Here is a 22,291-nt window from a genome sequence, read left to right as displayed (position 1 = left end):
GGGGTGCGGGGGCTGCTGCCGGGGCTGGGAGGCTGCGAGCAGCGCGGGGGCAGGGTGGGGCGCGGTACAGCCTGACGGACGCCCACACACACGCGCAACACACACACACGCCTACCAACCTCTCCCACACACCCTCTCCCCCACGCCCCCTCCCCACGCACACCCTCCCCCATGCATGCCCTCCCACAGACACGCACACCCTCTCCCACACACTGCTACCCCCCCACCCCGCACACACCCCGCAGGTGCTGACCCCCGACCTCAAGGCCCCCGGCGCCTCCCGCCTCCTCCACGTCGACCTGGCCGCCGGGCGGCGGCGCCTGGGAGGCTCCGCCCTGGCCCAGGCATACGGCCAGGTGGGCGCCTGGCTGGGTGGCGCCGTGTGTGTGTGTGTGTGTATGTGCGTATGTGTGTGTGTGTGTGCCGCACCGCAAGGAACCGCCCTGCACCCTGACGCCATCCCCCACTCTGCGCCCGCCGCGCTGTGCCTGCTGCGCCAGGTGGGCGACGCCTGCCCTGACGTCGACCCCGCGCTGCTGGGCGCCGCCTTCAATGCCACTCAGCGACTGATTGCGGAGGGGCGGCTGCTAGCAGGCCACGACATCTCGGACGGCGGCATCGCCACAGCGGTGAGCTGGCGCCAGCCGGGACGCCCCTGCCGCCGCCGGTGGCGCTGCTGGTATTTCTTGCTGCTGCTGGTGTTGCTGCTGCCGCTGCCGTGCCCCGCTGCTGCTGCCCCCTGCTGCTGCCCCCTGCTGCCGCGCCACACATCCACACACTCAAGGACCCTCCCGTGCCGCCTTGTACCGCCCGCCCGGTACCGCAGATCCTGGAGATGGCCTTTGCCGGCAACTGCGGCGTGGCGGTGGACCTGCCTGCTCCCGCTGCCGACCCCCATGGCGAGCTGGCGGTACTGTTTGCCGAGGAGCTGGGCTGGGTACTGGAGGTATCTGAGGAGCAGGAGGCGGCGGTACTGGCGGCGTACGTGGCAGCGGGGGTGCCCTGCGCCGCCATTGGCGCCAGCCGCGCGGGCGCGGAGGTGTCGGTGGCGGTGGGCGGCGGTACCGCGGCCATCGCCGGTACCACCCCGGCCCTGCGCGACACCTGGGAGGCCACTTCCTTCCAGCTGGAGCGGCTGCAGTGCGCGGAGGAGAATGTGGAGGCCGAGGCGTCTGGGCTGGCGGCGCGGGCGGCCCCCACCTGGCGCCTGCCCTACACCCCCGCCTGGACGCCACCTGACAAGCTGGCGGCCACGGGTGGGTGCCACCCTGGGTGCAAGCCCGCCGGCCGTGCAGCCTGCGCCGTGCAGCCAGGCCCCGCCCTCGTGCCCTGCTGCCCGCTGCCGCCCTGCTGCCTGCTGCTGCCCTGGTGCCTGCTCCCACCCTCCTTCCGCCCCCGCCTCTTCCACCTCACCTCACCGCGCCTCACCTCGAAACCTGCCTCCCACCTGAAACTCACCGCACCTCACCTCAACTCCCTTCTCTTACCTCCACCCCGCCTGCCTCTCGCCCCGCCCCACCCGTCCCTGCCCACCTCCGCTGCCCCACCCACCCCCCCACCCACCCCCCATTACACCCCCCATTACACCCCCCACACACTCGCAGGCAAGGTGCGGGTGGCCATCCTGCGGGAGGAGGGCAGCAACGGCGACCGCGAGATGGCGGCGGCGGTGTGGGCGGCGGGCATGGAGCCCTGGGACCTGCACATGAGCGACCTGCTGGCGGGGGGGGCCACCCTGGATGACTTCCAAGGCCTGGTGTTTGTGGGCGGCTTCAGGTGAGGCGCCGGCTGCCGCGCCGGGGTGCTGGCTGTTGGGCGTTGGCCGGCTTGGGGCGGGGGTGTCAGGGGTGGGGCGGGAGCGGGGCGGGGTCGGGGTGGTGGGTAGTTTTTTAGGGGCTGTCTGTGCGTGTGGCGCGGGCGGCCCAGGGCCCGGTGCTTGTGGGGGAGCTTCAGGTGGTGGGGCGCCGGTTGCTGGTGCGGGTTGGCGGGGGCTGGCCGGGGGCGTGCGCTGGGCCTGGCTGGGCGCACGCCGCCGCCCTTGCCCCTCCTCGCTTCTCACGTCCCTCCTCCTCACCCCGCTGCATCCCTGCTTCCCACCCATCGCGCGTCCCACCCCCCCACCCCACCCCACCCCACCCCACCCCACGCAGCTACGCCGACGTCATGGATTCCGCCAAGGGCTGGGCCGGCACCATCCGCTTCAACGACCGCCTTTGGTCCCAGTTCCAGCGCTTCTACGCCCGCCCAGACACCTTCTCCCTGGGCGTCTGCAACGGCTGCCAGCTCATGGCGCTGCTGGGATGGGTTCCCGCCTCCGGCGCCGCCGCTGCTGCTGGCGGCGGCGCCGAGGGCGCCGCGCCGCTGCTCGAGGACGCGCGGCAGCCGCGGTTTGTGCACAACGCGTCGGGGCGGTTTGAGTCGCGCTGGGCCATGGTGCGGGTGGAGGAGGGCAGCCCCGCGGTGATGCTGCGCGGCATGGCGGGGGCGCAGCTGGGGGTGTGGTGCGCGCACGGCGAGGGGCGGGCGCACTTCCCCGACGCCGCTGTGCGGGCGCGGGTGGAGGCCGAGGCGCTGGCGCCCATCAGGTGGGCCCAGGCGCAGGCGCTGCGCTGGCTGGGGCGCTGTTGTTCTGCGAGGTGTTTGTTTTGGTTTTGTTGTGCCCAAGGGATGCTGGCTTGGGTGCCGTGGATTGGGGCAGCAGGCAGCACTGCCGCAATGCCGGGTGGGTGGAAGCGCGCCAGCCCTGCCGCGGCGCCGACGTGCGCCGCCTGGTACCGCCTCGTACCGCAGGTACTGCGACGCCAAGGGCGCGCCCACCGAGCAGTACCCCTTCAACCCCAACGGCTCCCCCGCCGGCATCGCCGCGCTCTGCTCCCCCGACGGCCGCCACCTGGCCATGATGCCGCACCCCGAGCGCTGCTTCCTGGCCTGGCAGCTGCCCTGGTACCCGCGGGGGATGGAGGGGCTGGAGGCCGCATGCCCGGGGCCCTGGCTCAAGCTATTCCAGAACGCCCGCGAGTGGTGCGAGGCGCAGGCGTGAGGCCCAAGCCCAGCCGGCCAGCCGCCCTTGCTGAGCCGCCGCCAACGAGTGACGCCGCACTTCAGCAACCAACTTTAAGCACTCACACACAGCTGCATGCCTGCACTGCCAGGCGTCTCCTGTCCGTACCATCCTTCCTGCCCTGCTGCGGTGGGAGCTTTGCCACCCCACACCCCGTTTCCGGCCGCACTGACCAGCCCCGCAGCAGGCCCAGGCGTGGGCGCCAGTCAAATCTGGATCCGGCTGTTGTTATCTGGGGTGCGGCTCTGGAGACTCACAACCAGTCATCAATGCGCTGTGCCACGCCAAACCTTCTGCACCTGACTGTAAGCTATGCGTGACATGCAGCTGCTGCAGAAGTGTAGTGACGCCAGTCCGGTCAACTCGACCGGGGCAAGGAAAGCCAATTGACATGCACAGGCTGCACACGTGCACAATGGGAGGCCTTGATGCATGAGCATACAGTGCAAAAGAAGCGCAGAACAAAGGCAAACCGCCACGCAGCTAACTCTCCAGCGGCGGGAATGAGCATCAAACAGGGCGTGTGCTCCTGTGCACTCGATTGCGCTGTTGGCTGTCGCCCAGCGATCAGTGGAACAGATTAGGCACGTGCAAGTCGAGCAAGGAATGCTGGTCCCACGCCATCCTGCTGGCGCCTCGCTGGCGGCGGTGCCCCTGACCTTGTGCCAGCAAGTTCGTTCAAAAAGCGAATGGCGCAACGCACAGTCGTCGCTGCACATTCGGCGGCCTATCGCAGAACAAAGCCACGCCCTTTGATCAGTCAAAGCCCTGTCCTTTCATTGCCATGGGGCTCATAAGCTAGAGCATTCAACTAGGTGTGCCTCAGAGCGGTTCGCTTGACTTGTCGAAGGTTTTGCACATGTGCTGCCGCCGTCGCATGGGAATGAGCTACCGCTGCCGCCTCCCGCTGAACACGGCTGCTGCCACCTGCTGTCTGGCAGCGCCCCTCCCTGCAAACAGACTGCACAGCCTGTGTACCGCTAGCGCAAACCGACTGCATGCTGCTGTCATGCTGCAGCGGTCTACTCTTCTTTGGGGCTGTAAGAGGATGGAGGTGACGGTTAGGCCCGAGCCACCCAAGATGTTGGCGGTCGGCAGCCGGGTGCTGGCGCTCATGCTCACGGGCATCCTCGGGACCATGTGGGCAGGCGGGCACACTGCCGAAAGCAATAGAGAGATGGAGAGGGTGCTTCTGAGCCGGGTGCGTGTGTGCCCACCAGCCCCCGCAAAGGCACTGCCCAGAGCGCCCCATTGCCCGCTGCACCAGCACTGTCCCCGCTGACCGCTCTGCCCACACAACTGCAGGCGTCATCTGCTGCTGCGGCCCTGCATGCCCAAGAGCAGCTGCTTTCCAGCCTGCCCCTGCCACACAAGCTGAAAGGGGCCGCCAACACCACAGCAGCAGTCCACGCCGCTTACCTGGACCTGGCCGCACGCTTCCTGCCGCCGCACTTCATTCACAGCAACATGAACGACGCTGCCGCCACGGAACGCCTGTGCGGCCTGCTCCTGGCTAACGGCACGAGAGTGGTGCTGGTGGGCAACGGCCCGCTCAGCGACGACGACCGTGCCGCCATCGACGCCGCCCCCACCGTCGTGCGCTTCAACGATTTGTACCACATGCGGCGCGGGGAGCGCAACACATTGTGGGTGCTGACCACCAGCCAGGTCCAGGCATCGACATTCCGCAAAGCAAACAAGCTGGCGAAGGGCGCTCGTGCGGCACTGCTCTTCACCAACCGGGCCATCCAGCCTGCCGACGAGGTGGCGGCAGCATGGAAGGCGCTAGGTGTGGGTGAGCGGCGCGTGGCGGAGGTTCGCTACAGCTGGCACAACCCCTTTGCGCGGCGGGTGGGCGAGCTGCTCAACATGAGTGGCACGCGCGTGACCACGGGCTTCAGCACGCTGAACCTCATCCTTCACTGCCTGCCGCCCGAGGGGCGAGTGGACCTATATGGCTTTAGCTTCGTGCTCCGCCCCGACGCGGTCGCACGCGGCATTCACAGCGGGGGCATGGAGGCCGCCGTGGTGCGACTTGCGCAGCAAATGCTGCCAGACCGGCTGCGCATCCATGAGACGCCGTGCACCGGCTTCCGCAGCTGCCCTTCCTGAGATGGATTGTAAAGCAAGCTTTGCTGCATTGCAATGGGTCCGCTGTCAACAGGGTGCACCAGAGAGCAGCGCAGCAGAGCGGGGCGGGAGGTGAGCAGGCGCTTGCAAGGGGGAGCAGTTTGGCACCCATGCCCGGGCGTGGGTCTCACGGAAGATTAGGCATGCTTGTCTCCCGGTAGCAAAAGGAGTCCACTCAGGCCAAGCTGGGTAAGGCTCGGGGCACAATTGCTTTGCACGCCCTTCCGGCCTCAGGTCGGCCGGTGTGCGGCTACCCGCCGCGAGAGTGGCCTGCACAGCAGGTCTGCAAGCATCCCCGTAGTCCCAGTCGATTCACTACCTTGTGGATCGACTCGTGACTAAGGGGGGTGGGTTTGCCTGGAGCCATGTAGTATATGCGTTGCGCCCTTTCAGTTTGTGTTCACATCAATACCGCCGCCCGCCGCGGCGTGCCGCTCAACACCTGCTGGCACACCGACAACTTTGGGGGCAGCGGCATGCATCTGTGAGGATGCACTGAGGAATCACAGGGTTTGCGTGATCCAAAACTTGCAGAGGAGGAAGATCTCCGTGCACCGGTTGTTGAAGAGAAGTCAAAAATTGCCGAGGGCGGCCGCCGCTTACCATCTCATATTCTACATCATACCATAAGAGGAGCGTGCAGCAGCAGTGGCAGTGTGTAGGCAGTAAGGGCCGCCGAGGCCCAAGGCGGCAACCATGCAGGCGCCGGCACCTGAGCGCAAGCCGCGTACCTTGGGCATGCTGGTGTTGGGCGTGGCCGCCATGGCAGGCCTGCTCCTATTGGCGGTGGCCCACAGCTCGGCTGGCAGCGTTGGCTACCTCTCCTCGCCCTCCCAGCTCGTGTCCACCCTCACCGCAGCCTCCCTTACGGGAATGGACGAGAATAGTGGCGTTGTGAGTGGCGCCGCGGGTGCTGGGCGCCGGGGCGACCTGCGCCGCGCCAGCGGCGGCGGTTGGCGGCAGCACCCGCCGCCGCGTTTGTGCGCTGGCGGCTGGCCAGTCCGAGCTCGGTCACGCGTGCCACCCAGGCCGTCTGTCCCCTGCAGGCTTCCGCCTCAAACCCCGCCCGCTGCTGCCTGCCGCCGTGCAGAACTCTCCTGTTAGCGACATTGGGTCGAGCTTCTACGACGCCGCCGTCGTGTCGCAGACCGACAAGGTGACGGCGGCCAATGCCAGCGGCGGCCACGCCACCCACCACTACGAATACATCTACCAGAAGTACCTGGGGCACCTCAACCCGCGCACCCCGCTGCGGCTGCTGGAGATTGGGCTGGGGTACGGCATGCCGCCGCCGCACGTGGCAGGGTCGAGCTTGCAGGTGGGGCCCGGCCGTGCGGCCGCTGGCTGGTGCCAGCCGGTTGCTGCCACAGTGTGTTGTCTTTCACAAACGCTGCTGCAGCGCCGCTGCGGCTTGTGTCTCTTCTGCGCCCTGCCGCCCGCACCGCCTGCCTCTGCCTGCCGCTGCGCGCATGGGAGGCAGTGCTTGGCGGAGCAGGTTGCCTCCGCCACGGCACGCCGCGCTGCGCTCGAGCGGGGCCTTGAGCGAGCATGCATGGCCCTGCACGGCCACGCAGCCGTCGCGCTTCCCTGCGCTGCCTCCGCCGCGCGGTGCCGCGCTCACCCCGCGCCGCGCGCCGCCGCCGTGCTGCGCCGCCGCCTCCCTGCCGCAGCTGTGGCGTGCCTACTTCCCCAACGCCGCCATCAGCTTCATCGAATTGCACGAGGGGACTGCGGAGGAGTTCCGGGAGGAGATTGAGGAGACGGGGGGCAACATCTTTGTGGGCAGCCAGTCCGACCCGGACGTCATGGCGCAGGTTCGGCTCCTGGCGCTGGCCACCGGCGGCTTTGACGTCATCATCGACGACGGAGGTGCGGGGGCGGAGGGACAGGGAGGGAACGGGGAGGGAGCAGGGAGGGAGGGCAGGGGAGGGAGGGAGGGGAGGGAGTGTGAGCCTGCCTCCCAGTGAGTGCGGCGTGTGGGTGAGGAGGGGAGCAGCGCCAGGCTGCCCATGCCCCGCGCCTGTCTACCACCGCTGCCTGTGCCCGCTGCCCTGCTGCCACCACTGCCTGTGCCCTGCGCCTGTCTCCCACCGCTGCCTGTGCCCGCTGCCCTGCCGCAGGCCACATCCCGGCGGACCAGCGGCGCTCGTTCGAGGGCCTGTGGCCGGCGGTGCGGCCCGGCGGCGTGTACTTTGTGAGTGCCGGCTGGCCGGCCTGCTGGCCGCTGGGACAGCAGGGCGTGCATGGGATGGGGGCAGGAGAGCACGGCGGTTGCGGCTGCGGTACACTGCTTGTTGTCCCTGCTGCTGCTGCTGCCGTGCTGGTGCTGGTGTCGTTGCTGCCGTCGCTGCTGTCGTTGCTGGCGGCGCCCCCGCCTGCGGCTGCACCCCCTGCCCGACTCCCCTGGCCCGCCCCTGCCCCCCGTTGCGCCACCTGGCGCGAGCGCAGGTTGAGGACCTGCTGACGTCGTACTGGGAGGAGTGGGCCAAGACGCCCAAGGAGGACTCCATCATGGCCTTTGTGAAGCAGGCCATCGACGCCATGAACTGCCACAGCGTGGAGCCGGGGCCCAACGCGCAGCGGTGGAAGAAGTTCTGCGATGTGGAGCACCTGGGCAAGAGCTTTGCCTCCCTGGACTGTGCACCCGAGATCTGCGCGGCGGTGAAGGCGCGGGAGTAGGCCGGGGGGCGCCGCGCCCGCCGACATGTAGCCCCTGCTTGCGCTCACCTCTCCCCGCCGTCCTCCCTGTTGGCTGTTTTTTCCCTCCCTGCTCTGCTTCCGCTCCCGCTGCCGCTCCTGACCCGCTCTGTTTTTGCCCACGCATACACGCTCGAGCTGCCCCACTGACTGACCCTGCCTACACTATGCCGTGATTCCATTGGCTGACACATTGTTTGACAGAACTTAAAAACACAGAGGCAAGGTTGCTGAGGCGGGGTGCCGCAGGGGCGGCATGAATGCACAGCTGGCAACAGTGCGACCTGTTGCAACTTCGTGAGCAGCAGTACAGCCGAGATGACCGCATTTTAGACTAATTGCTCATGAGTGAAGCCTGTGGGCTGTCCCTGCCTCCATGATTGTTTGACTTGCGGCCCACCCGCCCAGCAGAACAGGATGCCCCCCGGCGCCTCTGCTGCGGTCTCCGACACGCGAGAGGCCAGGCTCAGCAAGCTCAAGCTGGCCAGGAGCCGCCAGGTGCAGGGCCCCACGCACACATCGCCACCGCAGGGCCTTGGACGCGGCGGCGGGGGGCCAGCCGCGAGCCGACCGCATGCAGCAGCCAGCCAGGGGTCTAGCGCCCCTGGGCGGAAGGACCCGCAGGCTCCCGCCGGTGGCGGCGGCGGCGGCGGCGACGGCACCCGAGAGGAAGCGCTAGCACACGCGGCGCGCTTGGAGGCAAGCCCAGGCCCACCTGCACCCTCATCTGCATCGACATGAGCCTGTCCCGGCCGTGGCAATGAGCAATGGAAACACCTCTTCAGCCCACCACCTCTGTAGATTCTCCCTTCTCCTCTTCCCGCCGCCGCGCGTCGCAGGGCGCCAACCAGCGGCTGAGGGAGGGCCTGCACGAGGCGCGGCAGCAGCTGGAGGCGGTGCACGCGCAGCTGGCGGCCCTGCAGGGCCTGCAGCAGCGGCTGGAGGAGGGCACACCCGGGGCGGAAGAGCTGGCGGCGGCGGCGGTGGAGCAGGAGCGGGCGGCGCAGGCGGCCCGCGACGCTCATGTGCTGCACCTGCTGCGCTCCAAGGTGGGAAGGGAACACCACACCACACCACACTACACCACACCACACCACATCATACCGGCAGCGGCGGCAGGCTGCAGCGTATGTGGCTCGCTTGCGGCGGCAGAGCAGGCGGGGTGGCGTCGTGGATCGTTGCCGCTGGTGCGGGGCTGGCCGGGGCCTGTGCTTGCCTGCACATGCCTGCCACCTGCTGCCCGCCTGCCTCGGGTGTGCAGGATGAGGTGATAGAGAGCTTCGAGGCGCGGTACGCCGAGAGCCGTGCGGAAGCCGCGCAGTACCACGACCAGCTGGCAGACGCGCGGCAGCAGCTGGACGGCAGCCAGGTGCGGGTGCGGGAGCTGCTGGAGGCGCAGGCCAGGCAGCGGCAGGCGGCGGAGGTGGCGGCGGCGGCGGCGGCGGACGCCGAGGCGGCGCTGAGGGCGGAGGCGGCGCACCTTCAGGTGGGGCAGGCAGGCAGGCGGGGCGGGCGAATCTCTGTGTTTGTGTGTTTGTGTGTGTGTGTGTGTGTGTGTTTGTCCTGAGTGTTCCCAGCACGCCCCGCCAGCACACCGCGCTCTGCACTACAGCGGCGGCGGCGGCGGCAAGGCCTCACGCGTGCCGGCGCACCGCAGCGGCCCAATGATCCGCCGCCGCCGCCGCCGCCGCTGCTGCCCTCGCTGCTGGCGCTGCGTGCAGGCGGAGGCGGCGCATGCCGCGCCGCTGCGTCAGCGTGTGCAGGCGCTTGAGGGGCAGCTGGAGGGTACGAGGGAGGAGCTGGGGGCCGCCCGCCGCCAGCTGCACACCCTGTCGGACATGGTGGATGCAGCCAACGACGCCATTCTGGTGCGTGGCGGCCCGCCAGGCCCGCCTGGTGCCTGCCTGCCTGCCTGCCTGCCTGCCTCCTTGCCCGCCCCCACGGCCCCCTGCATCGCCGCCTGGGGCTGGCATGGGGGTGCCCTCCCAGCCACCTGGGCCGGCTTCTGGGCGCCTGGCACCCAGCCGCCCTCGGCCTCCTCCCGGGGCCCCACGCTTGCCGCCGCCCGCCTGCCGCCGCCCGCCTGCCGCCGCCGCACTGCAGGAGGTGCAAGCGCTGCTGGGGAATCGGGATCGGGAGGTGGAGCGCAAAGATGAGGAACTGGGGGCCTTGCACCGCCACCTGGCGCAGCTGCTGGGCCTGCCCCGGCGGGACGCCGCCGTGCAGCACCAAGTGCGCATCGGCGGCGGCGGCGGCGGCGGCGGCGCGGCCACGGAGCCGGCGGCCGCGGCCAGGATAGCGGCGCTGGAGGTGTGTGTGTGCGGGCTGGGGGCGAGGCAGGTGGCTGGCCGGCGGCCGCGTGGCAGCTGCGCGGCAGCGGCCAGCAAGGGGGCAAGGGTTAGCACCTTGGCACCAGTGTGCCTCTCTCAGCCTGGCCGCCACCGTTGTGGTGCGCCGGCCTGCCTGCCTGCCAGGCTGGCATGCCATGGCACCCACTGCGCCTGCATTCCACCTTGGCCCTGGCCCTGCCCTGTGCAGGCCGCCAACGAGCGGCTGGAGCAGGCACTGGTGGAGGCCACTCGCCGGGGCGGCGGCGGCGGCGGCGGCGGCGGCGGCGAGCCCTGGGCTGCCGCCGGCGCCGGCCGCGGTGGTGGGGCTGGTGGTGGGAGTGAGGAGGGGGAGGAGGAGGAGGTGACTGTGGGGCAGCTGACCGCCCAGCTGGCGCTGGCCGCAGGCAGGGAGCAGGCTGCCGAGGAGCGTGTGCAGCAGCTGGAGAGGCTGCTCAAGGTGCGCAGGAGGCTCGCAGCGGCGCCTGCTGGCTGCGCTGCCTGTGCCTGATCTGCCGCTGCTTTTGGCAATGGCGCACGGCAGCGCTGCTGCCGTGCCTCTGTGCTGGCTGCCGCTTCGCCGCCAGCCTGCAATGCCCTGGTGTGTTGGCGGTCCCGCCTGGTACCGCAGGTGGCAGAGGCCACGGTACTGCACAACGAGGTGCAGCTGCAGGAGAGCTTGGAGGGCCGCTTGCGGGCTGAGGAGCAGGTGCGGGGGCTGGGCCTGCCCCGCCTTGCTTCGCTTCCGCACCTCAAATGCTGTGCTCCGCCCACCTGCGCCTGCCTTTCATCCCAGGGCCTTTGCTGTGCTGGCTCCGCCTGCCGTGCTTCTGTGGCAGCGCGGCTGCTGCACGTGTGTGCTGCAGGTTGGCAGGCTGCACGCCAAAGCAAGCTGCACGCACGCAAGCAAGCTGGTGTGTGCCCTGGGCGGGATGCCGTGCTGCAGGTGCATGGCCTGAGGCTGGAGCTGGAGGACGGACAGGCCCTGCTGGCACAACTGAGTGCCCAGCTTGGTGAGCTGGCAGCTGCGGAGGCGGCGGCGCGGGAGGAGGCGGCCGCGGTGCGGGGCGCGCTGCGGGCAGCAGTGGCCGAGCTGGAGCGGCAGGCTGCGGGCAGCGAGGGGCTTCAGCCTGTGGCGGCCAGCCAGCAGGAACTGGCTGAGGGGGGGCAGCCTGTGCAGCAGCAGGACGGCGGCACCGGCGCCGGAGACAACCGCAGCGTCAGTGCGGCAGGCGGCAGCCTTGGCAGGCGGCAGGCCCCAGGGGGCGGCCATCAAGAGGCAGCGGCAGGTGTGGGCGTGCTCGTGCGGCGCATCCGCGCTCTGGAGCAGCAAGTGGAGCAGCAGCAGGCGGCGGCACGGGAGGCGGCGGCGGCGGCGGCGGCTGTGCAGCAGCAGCAGCAGGCCGCTGCTGCTGCCGCTCCGGCTGTGCAGGCTGCCGGGGTGCAGTGCGATTCCCCCAGCAAGCGCAGCGCTGCGGTGCAGACCCCACCAGAGGCAGAGCCGGCTGGCGGCGAGTGCGCGGCAGCCGGCGGCGACGGCGCGGATGGCGCGGCGAGTGGCACTGGGGCGTGCTACGGCCAGCCCAGCCCCCGGCACCAGCAGGTGGCGCAGCTGACGGCCCAGCTGGCGGCTGCCAGGCTGGCGGAAGTGGGGGCCAAGGCAGAGCTTGCTGCGGTGGAGGCTCGCCTGCAGGAGGCGCAGCAGCAGGTGCCCTCACTTCACTCTGCCACTTGCTTGGTACAGGGGGAGGTGTGGAGGCACCCGTTTGCACCATGGGGCGTGCTTGCCAGCCTGCTTGTGGTGCCGGGTGTCACGCCTCCGCCGCAGCTTGCACACCGCCTGGGTTTGGCTGGCTGCCTCCCCGCCTCGTGCAGCTGGAGCAGCAGGAGCAGCAGCAGCAGCAACGTGCAAGCTGCGGCGAGCCTGCCGGTGCTGCCGAGGCGCCCGTGCACGGCGAAGAGTGTGCGTGCCCGGCGGCAGAGCAGCTGCGAGCTGAGCGCAGGCAGCTGCAGGAGGAGTTGCGGCGCCTGGGCGGCTGCGTGGCGGCGGCAGAGGCGGCGGCAGAGGCGCGGCTGGCGCGCGCGGGCGCAGCGGCGCAGGCGCGGCAGCAGGTGGGGCGCGGCGGCGGTGGGCCATGCTTGCCGCGCCTTGTGCCGCCCTCACTGCGTCCTGCCCTAGCAGCCACGTTGGCAGAGGCCGGTGCCGCTGCGGGCAGGCCGCAAGCATTCCCGCAAGCCCAAGCTTTTCGTGAGCTGTCCCTCGCCGCCGCTTGGCCCCTGTGTGGATGTGCCTGCAGGCTTTGCGGGATAAGGTGGCGGCGCTGGAGCCGGGCAGGACCGAAGCCAGCGAGCTGCGCAGCAGCGCCTATGCCGCCGTGCACCGGCTGCAGCGGGCGCTGCGAGAGCACGGGCGCGGCGACGCCGCCGCCGCGCCCGCCGACGGCGGCGAGCGCGAGGCGGCGGCGGCGCCGCTGCCGGGGCAGCTGAGGCGGGCCGTGGACGGGTTGCTCGTGCTGCTGCAGGTGCCGTCCTGCGCCGGCAGGGCGGCTGGCTGCTGCGCTGCGCTGCGCTGGTGCTGCGCTATGCTGTGCGCTGTGCTGCTTGGGCTCCCCATGCTGCCCGCCTGCCTGCCTCCATCCCGTGTCCTCTTCAGTCCATGTGTGTTTGCTTTTGCACAGACTGCAGCAGCCTCTCATCTCCATTTATGCCTCATGCCGGCATGTGCAGGAGCATGGGCAGCTGGTGGCCGCTTTCCAGCTCCACCTCCTGCACCAGCAGCAGCAGCAGGGGCAGCAGCAGGGGCAGCAGGGGCAGCCGGCGGCAGGGCCTGCAGGCGCCACGTCAGCGGCCGCCACGTCAGCGGCAGCAGCAGCGGTAGCCGCGGCCGCGGCCAGTGCCGGCGGCGGCGGTGGCGGCGGCGGCGGCGGCCTGTCTCTGGAGGCCTCCCAGAGGGCGGTGATCCGCTCGCTGGCGGCGCAGGTGGTGCAGCTGCTGCAGCGCAGGCCGGAGCGCGGGGCTGCCGCCGTGGCACGGCGGCACCCTCGGGAGCATGTGGGAGGCGCGCCACGGCCCTCCCCGGCGGCGCCGTGCCGCGACAGGGAGGCTGCCGCAGCAGGAGAGGCAGGCACCCCCACCTCGGCAGCTTCGCTGCCGCCCGCGGCGGCATGGGAAGCAGGCAGCCCGGCCAGCGGCGGCGGCCAGGGGCCGGCGGGCTGGCGGCACCAGGCCAGCGGCGCGGCGGCGGATGCCTCTCAGTTGTTGGGCCTGTTTGGCCTGCTCAGCCAGCAGCTGGCCGGGCTGGCAGCCGTGCAGCAGCAGCTGGAATCCGCTGTCGGCGGCGGCACGCCTGGCAGCCCCGCAGCTGGCGGCGCCGGCGGCTCTCCAGAGGCCCTGCCAGAGGCGGCGCACGCGGCGGCGGTGCTGGGTGCGGAGCTGCCCGCGCTCCAGGCCACCGCTGCGGTGATGGAGGCTGAAGTGCGGCGCGTGGCGGCGGCGGCGGCGACGGCGGCCACAGGTGTGCATAAGCCTGGGAGCGTGTGTGCGGCTGTGGAAAGAGCGGCAGCTTGGCGGGCTGGCGGGTGCATGTGCCTGCATGCTTGGTGGGCAGGTTTGAGGCTGCCCCCAGGTTTGCTGCCATGTAAGCGCCCCCACCACGTGCCTGCCTGCCTGTCACTGCGTGCAGGCGCCGCGCCGGGGCTGGTGGGGCCTGCCGGCGTGCAGCCGCCGGCGGCAGGTGCGCCGGCCGCAGCGGCTGCGGCTGACGCCGCCCGGCGCAAGCAGAAGTGGAAAGCGCGGTGCAAGGAGGCGCAGGCGCAGCTGGCGGGCGCCACGTCAGCGGCGCAGCAGGCGGAGGCCGGCCTACGGGCGCAGCTGGCCGCTGCCGAGCGCGGCGCGGCGCAGCAGGCGGCGCAGCAGGCGGGCGCGGTGCAGGCGCTGCAGGCGCGGGTGGAGGAGCTGGCGACAGCTGGCGCCGCGCTGCAGGCATCCCTGCACGGCACCGCGCACCAGCTGGCAGAGGCTGGCGCTGCGGCCGAGGGGCTGCAGGCGCAGCTGGAGGGCCAGCGGCGGCAGCACCAGGCTGAGCTGGCGGAGGCTGGCGCCCGCCTGGCAGCCGCCCAGGTGAGCCCAGGAGCTGGTGGGGAGCTCCTGCCGTGCTGCGACCAATTGCCCGCTTGCCGCAACGTGCGGCACGCGGCCCCTGGTGCAAGCACCGTGACCGCACGCCGGCCTGTGCCTGTGTATGTATGGGCTCGCTCCGGCCCTCCCGCAAAGACGCAAAATAACAAACCAGCCCAGCAGCCATGGCAACCTGACGGCCACACACACACCGCCCCTGCTTCCACTCCCCCTGAGCGCAGGCTGAGCTGGAGGGGGAGCGGCGGCGCCACGCCGGCCTGGCCGCCGGGCTGCAGGAGATGGCGGCGGGGCTGCAGAGCAGCGGGGACGCCGAGGGGCAGCTGCGGTACCGCCTGGCGGAGCTGGCCGAGCGGGTGGCGGTCCTGACCGCCGCACAGGTGTGTGTGTGGTGGTGGTGGTGAGGGGGAGCGAGGCGCTGGTGCGGGTCGGTGCCTGTCAGCCTGGAGTGGCCGCCTGTGCTTCACTGCCTGCATCCTGCTGCGCCGCGGGGCCTCGGGGCCAGCCCCAGTCAAGCCGCCCTCTGCCCGCACCGCTCTGCTCTGCCCACCTCTGCCTGCTCTGCCTGCCCAGCGCTGCCTGCTGCCCCGCCAGGGATGAAGCCGTGCCGCTGCTGATCCTAGCCTCCCTCTCTCAACTCCTCTCCCTGTGCACCTCCCCACTTTGCCTCCACTCCCTCCACTCCTCTCCCTGCCTTCTCTTCACTCCGCTCCCCTATGTGCGGCCTCCCGTCCCGCAGGAGGCAGCCCAGGCACAGGCGGAGCAGCAGCAGGCGGCGCTGTGCGAGGCGGCGGCGGAGGCGGAGGCGGCCCGCGCGGCACACGCCCGCCTGGCGGCAGACAGCCGGCGGCGGGAGGCTGAGCTGGCGGGGCGCCTGACGGCCATGCAGCGGGAGTGCGGCGCGCTGCTGGAGACGGCGGCGCGAGCGGAGGAGCAGCACGGAGAGGTGCGCCGGCTGCGGCCGCTGTGGCTTGCTGTGTGGCTGCAGCGCCCTGATACCGCAGCGGCTTGCTCATCGCAGCGCGCAGGCAGCGGCCGTGATGTGCAGCGCTTGCGCTTTGGCTGGCGGCGGCTGGCTGGCGGCGGCGCTGCACACACACACACACGCTCTCGCCTGGCTGCCAAGCTTGCCGCCCCCACCTGCCGCTTCACTCCGTTCCGTCCCCACCTGCCCGCCTGCTTGCTGCTCGCCTGTGCCTGGTTAGCAGGTGGAGCAGCGGCTGCAGGCGCAGGTGGCGCTGCTGGGTGCCAGGCTGGACCAGCTTGGCGACGACGAGGCTGCGCGCTTTCCTCCCCTGGACGCATCCCTTGGCAAGCTGCAGGCCTCTGCCGAGGGGCTGGAGGTCCGGCTGCTGCGGCTGGAGGCGGCGGCGGCGGTGGCGGCGCAGGACCGGCAGGCGGCGGCGGCGGCGCGGTGGGCGGCGCTGGTTCGGGGCCGGCGGTACCGCTCTGCGGTACAGCAGCTGCGGGACGGGCTCCAGGCGCAGCTCCTGGACGCGCAGGCGGCCTGCCAGCAGCAGCAGGCGCAGCTGCGGCAGCTGCGGGGCCAGCTGGAAGCTGCCCGAGACGAGTGCTCGGGCCAGCGCTCCCAGCTGCAGGCAGCCCTGCTGCAGCACCAGCGCGAGATGCAGGCGGCGCAGCAGGAGCGGCAGCAGGAGGTGGCTGAGGTGGCGCAGCAGGCGCAGCAGGAGGTGGCGGCGGCGCGGCACGCGGGCGAGGCGGCGGCTGCGGCGGCGGCGGCCGAGGCCGAGCAGCGCTGCAGTGTGGAGATGGCGGCGAGAGCATGCCAGGCGGAGCAGCGGGCGGCGGCGGAGGCGGCGGCGGCCGAGGCGCAGTACGGGGCGGTACAGGCAGAGGTGGAAAGCGTGAGGGAGGAGTTCCGGCGGTACCGTGCCATGAAGGCGGTGGAGGTGCAGCTGCTGGAGCAGCGGGTACTGCAGCAGCTGCACGGCGGCTCCAACGCTGCCAGCAGCAGCAAGGCGGCGGCTGGCAAGCCGGGGGCCCAGCCTGCCGGGCGCCCCGCCCCGCGCCAGCAGCCGCTGGATGGCAGCAGCAGCCCTGGCGGTGCCACTGTTACAGCTGCTGAGGAGCTGCAGGCGGCATGCCGGCAGGAGGGCATCGCCGCTGCGCTGCGCGAGGCGCGGCTGGAGCGGCTGCACCGGGAGCAGGTGGAAAGCGAGCTGGCGGCGGCCGCGGCAGCCGCCGAGCAGCTGGGCGCGCGGGCGAGGGCCGCGGAGCGGCAGCTGGCCGCCGCCGGCAGCCGCCAGGCGGGCGAGTGCGGGCAGCTGCGGGAGCGCTGCGAGCGGCTGGCTGCTGAGCTGGCAGACTGCCAGCAGGCGCTGCGCCTGGCCAAGGCCGAGGGCGGGCGGCGGCTGAAGGAGCTGCAAGCGCTGCAGCGCGCGGCGGCGGCGGCCGCGGACGAGAACGGCGGCGCCAACGGCGGCGGCGCGGCGGCGGCGGCGGCGCAGCTGGAGGCTGAGCAGCGGGCGCGGGCGGCGGCAGATGCGCAGCTGCGGGAGGCGCGCCAGTCCCTGGCCCGCAAGGCCGGGCTAGTCCAGGAGCTGCGGGCAAAGGTGGGTGGGTGGGTGGGGCAGGGCGGGCGCTGGTGTGCTGGAGGCTGGCAGTTGGTGCTGGGGGCTGGTGCTGGGTCGGGGTGGGCTGCGGCAGGGCCCACAGCTCGATGGAGCAGCAGCGGTGCTGGGGTGGCGCTGTGGTGGCACTGGGCACGCTGGGCACGCTGCCAGGCAGCCCCTCGCGCCTCCTTCCTCCCCCCCCGCCGTGTCCTGGCCCCCCACTTGCCTTGCCTTGCCTTGCCTGCCTGCCCTGCCTGCCTGCCTGGGCCCGCAGGTGGAGGGCTTGCAGCAGGCGGCTGCCGAGCTGGACCCCGCCCCGCTGGCGGCTGAGCTGGCGGCGTGCCAGGGGCGCCTGCGCGCCGCACAGGCCGCGTGCGCCAGCAGGGAGGCTGCGGTGCGGGAGCTGCGCCAGCGCCTGGACCAGCAGGCCAGGTGGGGGAGGGCTGGGTGGCGGCGGCGGGCTGGCAGGGGCCTGCAAGCGGGCTGGCAGGGGCCGGCAGGCTGCGGCGCGGGCTGCCTGCGCAAGCTCAGCTACATGCGGGCAAACACACCCCTGCTAGCTGCCCCAGAGGCTTCAATCCTGGGGACGCACCCAAGCCCCCGCGAGCATGCATGCATGCAAGCCGCCAGTCCAACGCAGACAGCGCCAAGCGGTTGCTTGCCCGGCGTGCCCGCTGTGCCTGCTGTGCCCGCTGTGCTGCCCCGCAGGCAGGCGCACCAGCAGGGCGTGGCGGAGGGGCGGGAGCAGCAGGAGGTGGTTGCCGGGCAGCTGCGCCGCCAGCTGGCGGAGCGGGAGGACCAGGTGGCGCAGCTCCACCAGCGGCTGCAGCAGGTGGGGTGGGGTGGAGTGTGGGGGTGTGCTGCCTCAGCAGGGGAGCAGGGCCCATGTGGCGGCTTGCAGCTTTATCAGTGGGAGTGCGCGGAAGGGAGCCCCTGGATCCGCATTCGCAATGCGCTCAAGTGTCCTGGGCTGCAGGCGTGGGCAGGGAGCGCATGTGTGGCCCCCTGCTGGCACCAGCGCGGGTGGGCAGCAAGTGCACGTGTGTGCTGATGGGGAGTTGTGTTGGTCCTGCTGACACCAGCGCTCCATCCTCCCCACTGCCGCCCCCGCCTGCAGGCGCACGGCCAGCTGGAGGCTGCATCCGCCGAGCTGCACGCCGCCGCCGCCGGCCGCGAGGCGGAGGGCGAGGGCGCCACCGCCCGGCTGGCAGCCGCCTGCGGCTGCTTGCGCCAGCTGGCCGCCGCGGCGCGCCAGCTGCTGGCCTGCCTGGCCCGGCTGGGCGGGCTGGCTGCTGCGGTGGGCGAGCAGGGCTGGGCCGCGCGGCCTGCCGACCCTCAGGTGCCTCCTCGCCTCCCGGCGCTGCCCGCTGGCCGCGCTCTGCTGCACTCCGCATTGCTCACTTACTAAGCCTTTATTACATGGGGCCAACTAGGGTGGCTAGCCCACCACCACGCAGCAGAACCTGGGCTCCTTTCCTCCTCACCCATACTGAAGACTGTGGCAGCTGGTAGCTGATCCTGGTGCCGGCCGACCCGCAGCGCTCGCTCTGCATTCGCTGCACCCGCAGGCCGAGGCACTGGCAGCCGCCGCTGGCGACATCGCCCAGCTGGTGGGTCTGGCCCCAGACGACGTGCGCTGCGTGCTGCTGCCTGGGCACAGCCCCCAGCCGGCGCCAGCAGCCGGCGGCGCGGCGGCCGCCATCGACGCCGCGGCGCGGCACGCCGAGGAGGCGCTGCAGCAGCTGGAAGCGGTGTGGGGCGCAGGGGACTGGCAAGCCAGCCAGGCCGGCTGCGCCGCGCTGCTGGGCACTGTTGCAGCGCTGGTCGAGCACTCCGCCAGGTGAGGCGGGCAACCCCAAAGCGTGGTTTGGCATGCCTTGTTTGCTGCTGAATGGGAGCTGCAGCCCTGATGTTTTTGCTGCGCATACACCTCTCGATCGATAGGCCTGCCAGCCTGGCACATGCTGCTGCCTGCGTGCAGGGCTCACTCGACGCTGGCATCCCTGTCGAGCCAGGCCAGCCAGGGGCCCGCGCCCGCCAGCTCCGCTTTCGGCGACCTGGAGCAGCAGCTGGCGGCTGCCGCGGCGGAAGTGGCGGCGCTCGAGGCGCGGATGGGGTGATGCCTCCATGCATCGCCTGCCGCCCTCCATTCCGTTTGTTGCTGATTGGCTTGTGCTTCACCACTGTTGACTGGAAGCCTCATTTCAGCCTACCCACAGTTTGATTTTAATGAACAGAGTTGGTGCAGCACTTGGAGAAATTGATACTGAAGAAGTAGCATGGGAGAGTTAACAGAAAAGTGTTAGAAAAAAATGGAAGGAGAGTAGAGGAGGGACCAGCAGCAGCACCCCCAGAGGAAGGAGCAGCACTTCGTTTGCTCAGTGTACAATGATCAGTCAAGAGCAGCCGCGACTGGATCCTGGTCTTGCTCATTCAAATGTTCAACAAGCCCTTCCCGCTGAGCTGGAACTTCTGGAATGCCTGGCAGCGCTCAAAGGCAGGCGTGAGCGACTGGGCATAGATGGAGTCGAGCAGCACGGGGCTGTGCGCCGCGATGCGCTCCAGCAAGCCGCACCGCATTTTCCTCCACTCTGGGGTCGCGCCGGTCTGGGCAGGGATGGGCGGCGGCGAGTCATAGTCGAACGAGCGCAGGAAAGCCTTTGCTTTGCCGCGCTGCTCCCAGATGTCGATGGTGTGGAAAAGCGGGTGGAAGCCGTCGAAGCGGCCAGTGAAGCCCTCTGGGTGCTTGACCTGGAGGCAGAGAGCTGGAGGCGGTGTGGGGAAGCGAGGGGCGGGGAGGGGCATCCCCAGGCAGGCGCAAGGCTGCCGACACGCAACTGCCCTGCTTTCTGCTGTCTGGCTTGGGTGTGCGAAACCCTCAGGTTTGTCAACACACCAATGCACTCCCCACCTCGCCCGCCACCCTTCATGCCACGTCCCACTCCACCTCCCCCACGCACCAGGATCACTGGGATGCCCATCGCTGCCGCCGGGACGCCGCAGTGCAGCCGCGTGGTGATGACGACTCCGGCCCGGGCGTACCGCGTCAGATGGTCAAAGGCGTGCCCGACCCTGAACATGCCGTCCATGGTGCGGTTGTCGTAGAGTTTGGCAGCCATTCTGCACGCCTTCCTGTTGATGGCCGGCGGCAGCAGGGGCAGCAGCTCGTCCGGGACGTCCACCAGCAGGACGGGGCACTCCGGTACCGCCCCCGGGCGCGCCACGCTCTCCAGCGTGGAGGTCAGGCACAGGCTGAGGTAGGAGCTGGCGGGCGGCATCTTGGCCTGCAGGAACCCCAGCGTCTGCGTGTCGCGGGTCCCCACAGGCGCATGAGCCTTCATGTATGCCAGGGAGTCTTTGGAACCAAACTCAGGGTACATGGGCGGGTAGAAGTGCATGGAGACCAGGATGGGGTCGATGAAGGCGGGAGCGGGCCAGAGAGTGCCGGTGGGCTTGTAGCCCTGCAGCATGGCAGGGGCAGCCGAGCCCTTGGCATCTCTGCGCCACCACGCGTGCGCACAGCACAGCACAGCGCAGCACAGCACAGCACCCTGCCGCACTGACATTGACAGAGTGCGGTGGCAGCGGCAGTACGCAGCCCATCATGCACGCATGCGCCAAGCATGCAAGCTTCCTCCAGCCTGCGGCAGCACGCCACCTCCTGCTGGGTGCCTGAGCTGCTTGCTGGCCTTCCAAATCCACCCAGTTGGCTCGCCCTGCCAGCAACGGGACTGGGTCACTCACCCAGAAGGCATTCATGATGAGCAGTATGGAGCCCTCCGCAGCTGTGGCAGGAGTCACTAGCGTCATGTTGTCCCTGTCGACACGGGCGTCAATGTATGGCAGCCACTGCACGGGGGTGCAGGTGGTCATGACTGGGGGTGGGTCTTGCTGGTGTGCTGATTGATTCGCCCTGCTTCAACCCAGCACAACCGCTCACCTGTGCAGCAGCCAGCATTTGCACCTCGTCGCCTGCAATGCAAAAGGCAGGCAGGGATTGGAATCGGCAGCTCCATTGCGGTACCCTGAAGCCACTCCACCAGTAGCCGGCGGCATTGCTGGCTTGCTACATCCCAGCGATTTACCCAAGTTCGGGCCATCTTTATGTGTGAGCTGGTAGCGCACAAGCGTGTCGTGCCACAGCACACCGTAGTGCTGCCCTGGGTTTGGAGAGAACACGGCTGGTCCTGCACTAAGCAGCAGCGACAACTCAGCAGCTGCGATTGTTTCCAGGAAGGCAACACACACCAGTGAGGCGCAGGGTGTGCCTGTGCCCTTACCATTGTCAAAGTCGATCCAGCTGTGGCCCCTCGGCGCTCTTGATGCAAAGGGGCACGAGCCTCGCCACTTCTGCTGCCCAGCCAACTCCAAAAAGCCTGCCGCCAAGTCGGCAATCGCTGCCCTGACCTTCTCATGGCCGCGGGGCGCATACAGGGTGACGGCCTGGCCGCCGACGTCTGCGCACCTGGGAGAGCCAGACGGGGGCGGCGCAGGCGCCCGCACAGTGCCGCCAAACTCCACCGCCGTCCCGCCGAACTCATGCAGGGCGGACAGAAGCACCATGCGTCGAAACAGCAGGGGGTATTTGACGCCTGACGCCACTTTGTTCCAGGTGTGGTTCCTGCTCACCAACAGAGGGGCAACGGCGGAGTGTCGGCGAGCAGGCGCAGGCGGCAGGCAACAGGCAGCGACAGCGGCTCAGCGGGCGCTGCTCACCGGAACCAACCGGCTGCGGGCGACTCGGCTCCTAGGAAATCCCTCACTGAGATCATGCTCACGTCCACGGATTCAGGAAGAGAGTAGCGGCTCTCGTAGCACGACAGCGTCATGCACAGCAACTTCACGACGCGCGCTGGTGCCGCCGCACCGCCGGAGCGCTGCGCCCCGGAGTGGGCGGCAGCCGATCTGACAGACTTCAGGGCTTCGCTCGAAAACGGAGTGGCTAGGTCGGTCCAAATGAAGAGCAGGTCGGCAGAGGAGTCTCTCGCAACAGGAGCGTCTGTCTGCGGGGCCCCGCTGCGGGGCAATGCCCCTTCCCGCCGGTTGCTGACAAGGAGCAGCAGCAGAGATATAATGACAAGCAGGGCCAAGCGAGGGCGCCTGACCCAACCCCCACCGTCAGGTGGGGGCAGCTTTCTCGAGGACATGGCTCTACGAGAAGCAAACGCGATCCATTCTGATGAATAGACGGAAACAGCACCCGAGGCTCTGCCAGACCTGCATGCGTACTGCGTATAAGTACTGACCTTGTCGACGAGCGCTCAAACACATTTTTGTTTCATCTGGGGTCTAACCCAGCGCCGCCCAGCACTGGGCAGAGCTCTGCTAAATTTCCCACCGACCAGTGCTGCCCAGCGCAAGTGCTGCAC

The 22,291-nt window shown here is 70.2% G+C and overlaps 5 protein-coding genes across 5 annotated transcripts in view; 4 read left to right on the top strand and 1 right to left on the bottom strand.

The window, feature by feature from the left end:
- The window catches only part of CHLNCDRAFT_139160 (hypothetical protein), a gene marked incomplete at both ends in the record, with an annotated part of 11,791 nt that extends 8,751 nt beyond the window's left edge, over window positions 1-3,040 (top strand). The window contains 6 exons of the mRNA XM_005844380.1: window positions 246-356; window positions 501-629; window positions 827-1,256; window positions 1,605-1,776; window positions 2,151-2,585; window positions 2,791-3,040. Of these exons, the coding sequence (XP_005844442.1) occupies window positions 246-356; window positions 501-629; window positions 827-1,256; window positions 1,605-1,776; window positions 2,151-2,585; window positions 2,791-3,040 (1,527 nt within the window). The remainder of the gene's footprint in view (window positions 1-245; window positions 357-500; window positions 630-826; window positions 1,257-1,604; window positions 1,777-2,150; window positions 2,586-2,790) is intronic.
- Window positions 3,041-4,109: 1,069 nt separating this feature from the next.
- On the top strand, window positions 4,110-5,173 carry CHLNCDRAFT_139159 (hypothetical protein; the record flags this gene model as incomplete). Its single annotated transcript, XM_005844379.1, has 2 exons — window positions 4,110-4,262; window positions 4,367-5,173. 2 exons carry the CDS (start codon window positions 4,110-4,112, stop codon window positions 5,171-5,173), a joined length of 960 nt encoding a protein of 319 aa, XP_005844441.1.
- Window positions 5,174-5,887: 714 nt separating this feature from the next.
- Window positions 5,888-7,870, top strand: CHLNCDRAFT_139158 (hypothetical protein; the record flags this gene model as incomplete). The annotated part of the gene is made up of 5 exons (XM_005844378.1): window positions 5,888-6,085; window positions 6,282-6,509; window positions 6,862-7,060; window positions 7,312-7,385; window positions 7,640-7,870. The coding sequence occupies 5 exons, from the start codon at window positions 5,888-5,890 to the stop codon at window positions 7,868-7,870; spliced, it is 930 nt and encodes a 309-aa protein (XP_005844440.1).
- Window positions 7,871-8,305: 435 nt separating this feature from the next.
- On the top strand, window positions 8,306-19,042 carry CHLNCDRAFT_139157 (hypothetical protein; the record flags this gene model as incomplete). Its single annotated transcript, XM_005844377.1, has 20 exons — window positions 8,306-8,386; window positions 8,728-8,937; window positions 9,150-9,374; window positions 9,610-9,756; window positions 9,992-10,198; window positions 10,427-10,675; window positions 10,847-10,924; window positions 11,162-11,923; window positions 12,091-12,327; window positions 12,513-12,737; window positions 12,943-13,729; window positions 13,898-14,334; window positions 14,574-14,729; window positions 15,089-15,295; window positions 15,558-16,922; window positions 17,197-17,354; window positions 17,631-17,754; window positions 18,040-18,261; window positions 18,491-18,762; window positions 18,904-19,042. The coding sequence occupies 20 exons, from the start codon at window positions 8,306-8,308 to the stop codon at window positions 19,040-19,042; spliced, it is 6,288 nt and encodes a 2,095-aa protein (XP_005844439.1).
- A 313-nt stretch (window positions 19,043-19,355) lies between these two features.
- On the bottom strand, window positions 19,356-21,751 carry CHLNCDRAFT_139156 (expressed protein; the record flags this gene model as incomplete). The annotated part of the gene is made up of 6 exons (XM_005844296.1): window positions 19,356-19,673; window positions 19,883-20,383; window positions 20,667-20,771; window positions 20,863-20,894; window positions 21,203-21,543; window positions 21,639-21,751. 6 exons carry the CDS (start codon window positions 21,749-21,751, stop codon window positions 19,356-19,358), a joined length of 1,410 nt encoding a protein of 469 aa, XP_005844358.1.
- Window positions 21,752-22,291: the final 540 nt, after the last annotated feature.

This window comes from Chlorella variabilis (assembly GCF_000147415.1).
Source record: "Chlorella variabilis unplaced genomic scaffold CHLNCscaffold_23, whole genome shotgun sequence".
In the NCBI taxonomy this organism is placed as follows: Eukaryota; Viridiplantae; Chlorophyta; class Trebouxiophyceae; order Chlorellales; family Chlorellaceae; genus Chlorella; species Chlorella variabilis.
The sequence above is the reverse complement of the archived record's forward strand: the minus strand, read 5'-3'. Positions and strand labels throughout refer to the sequence as shown.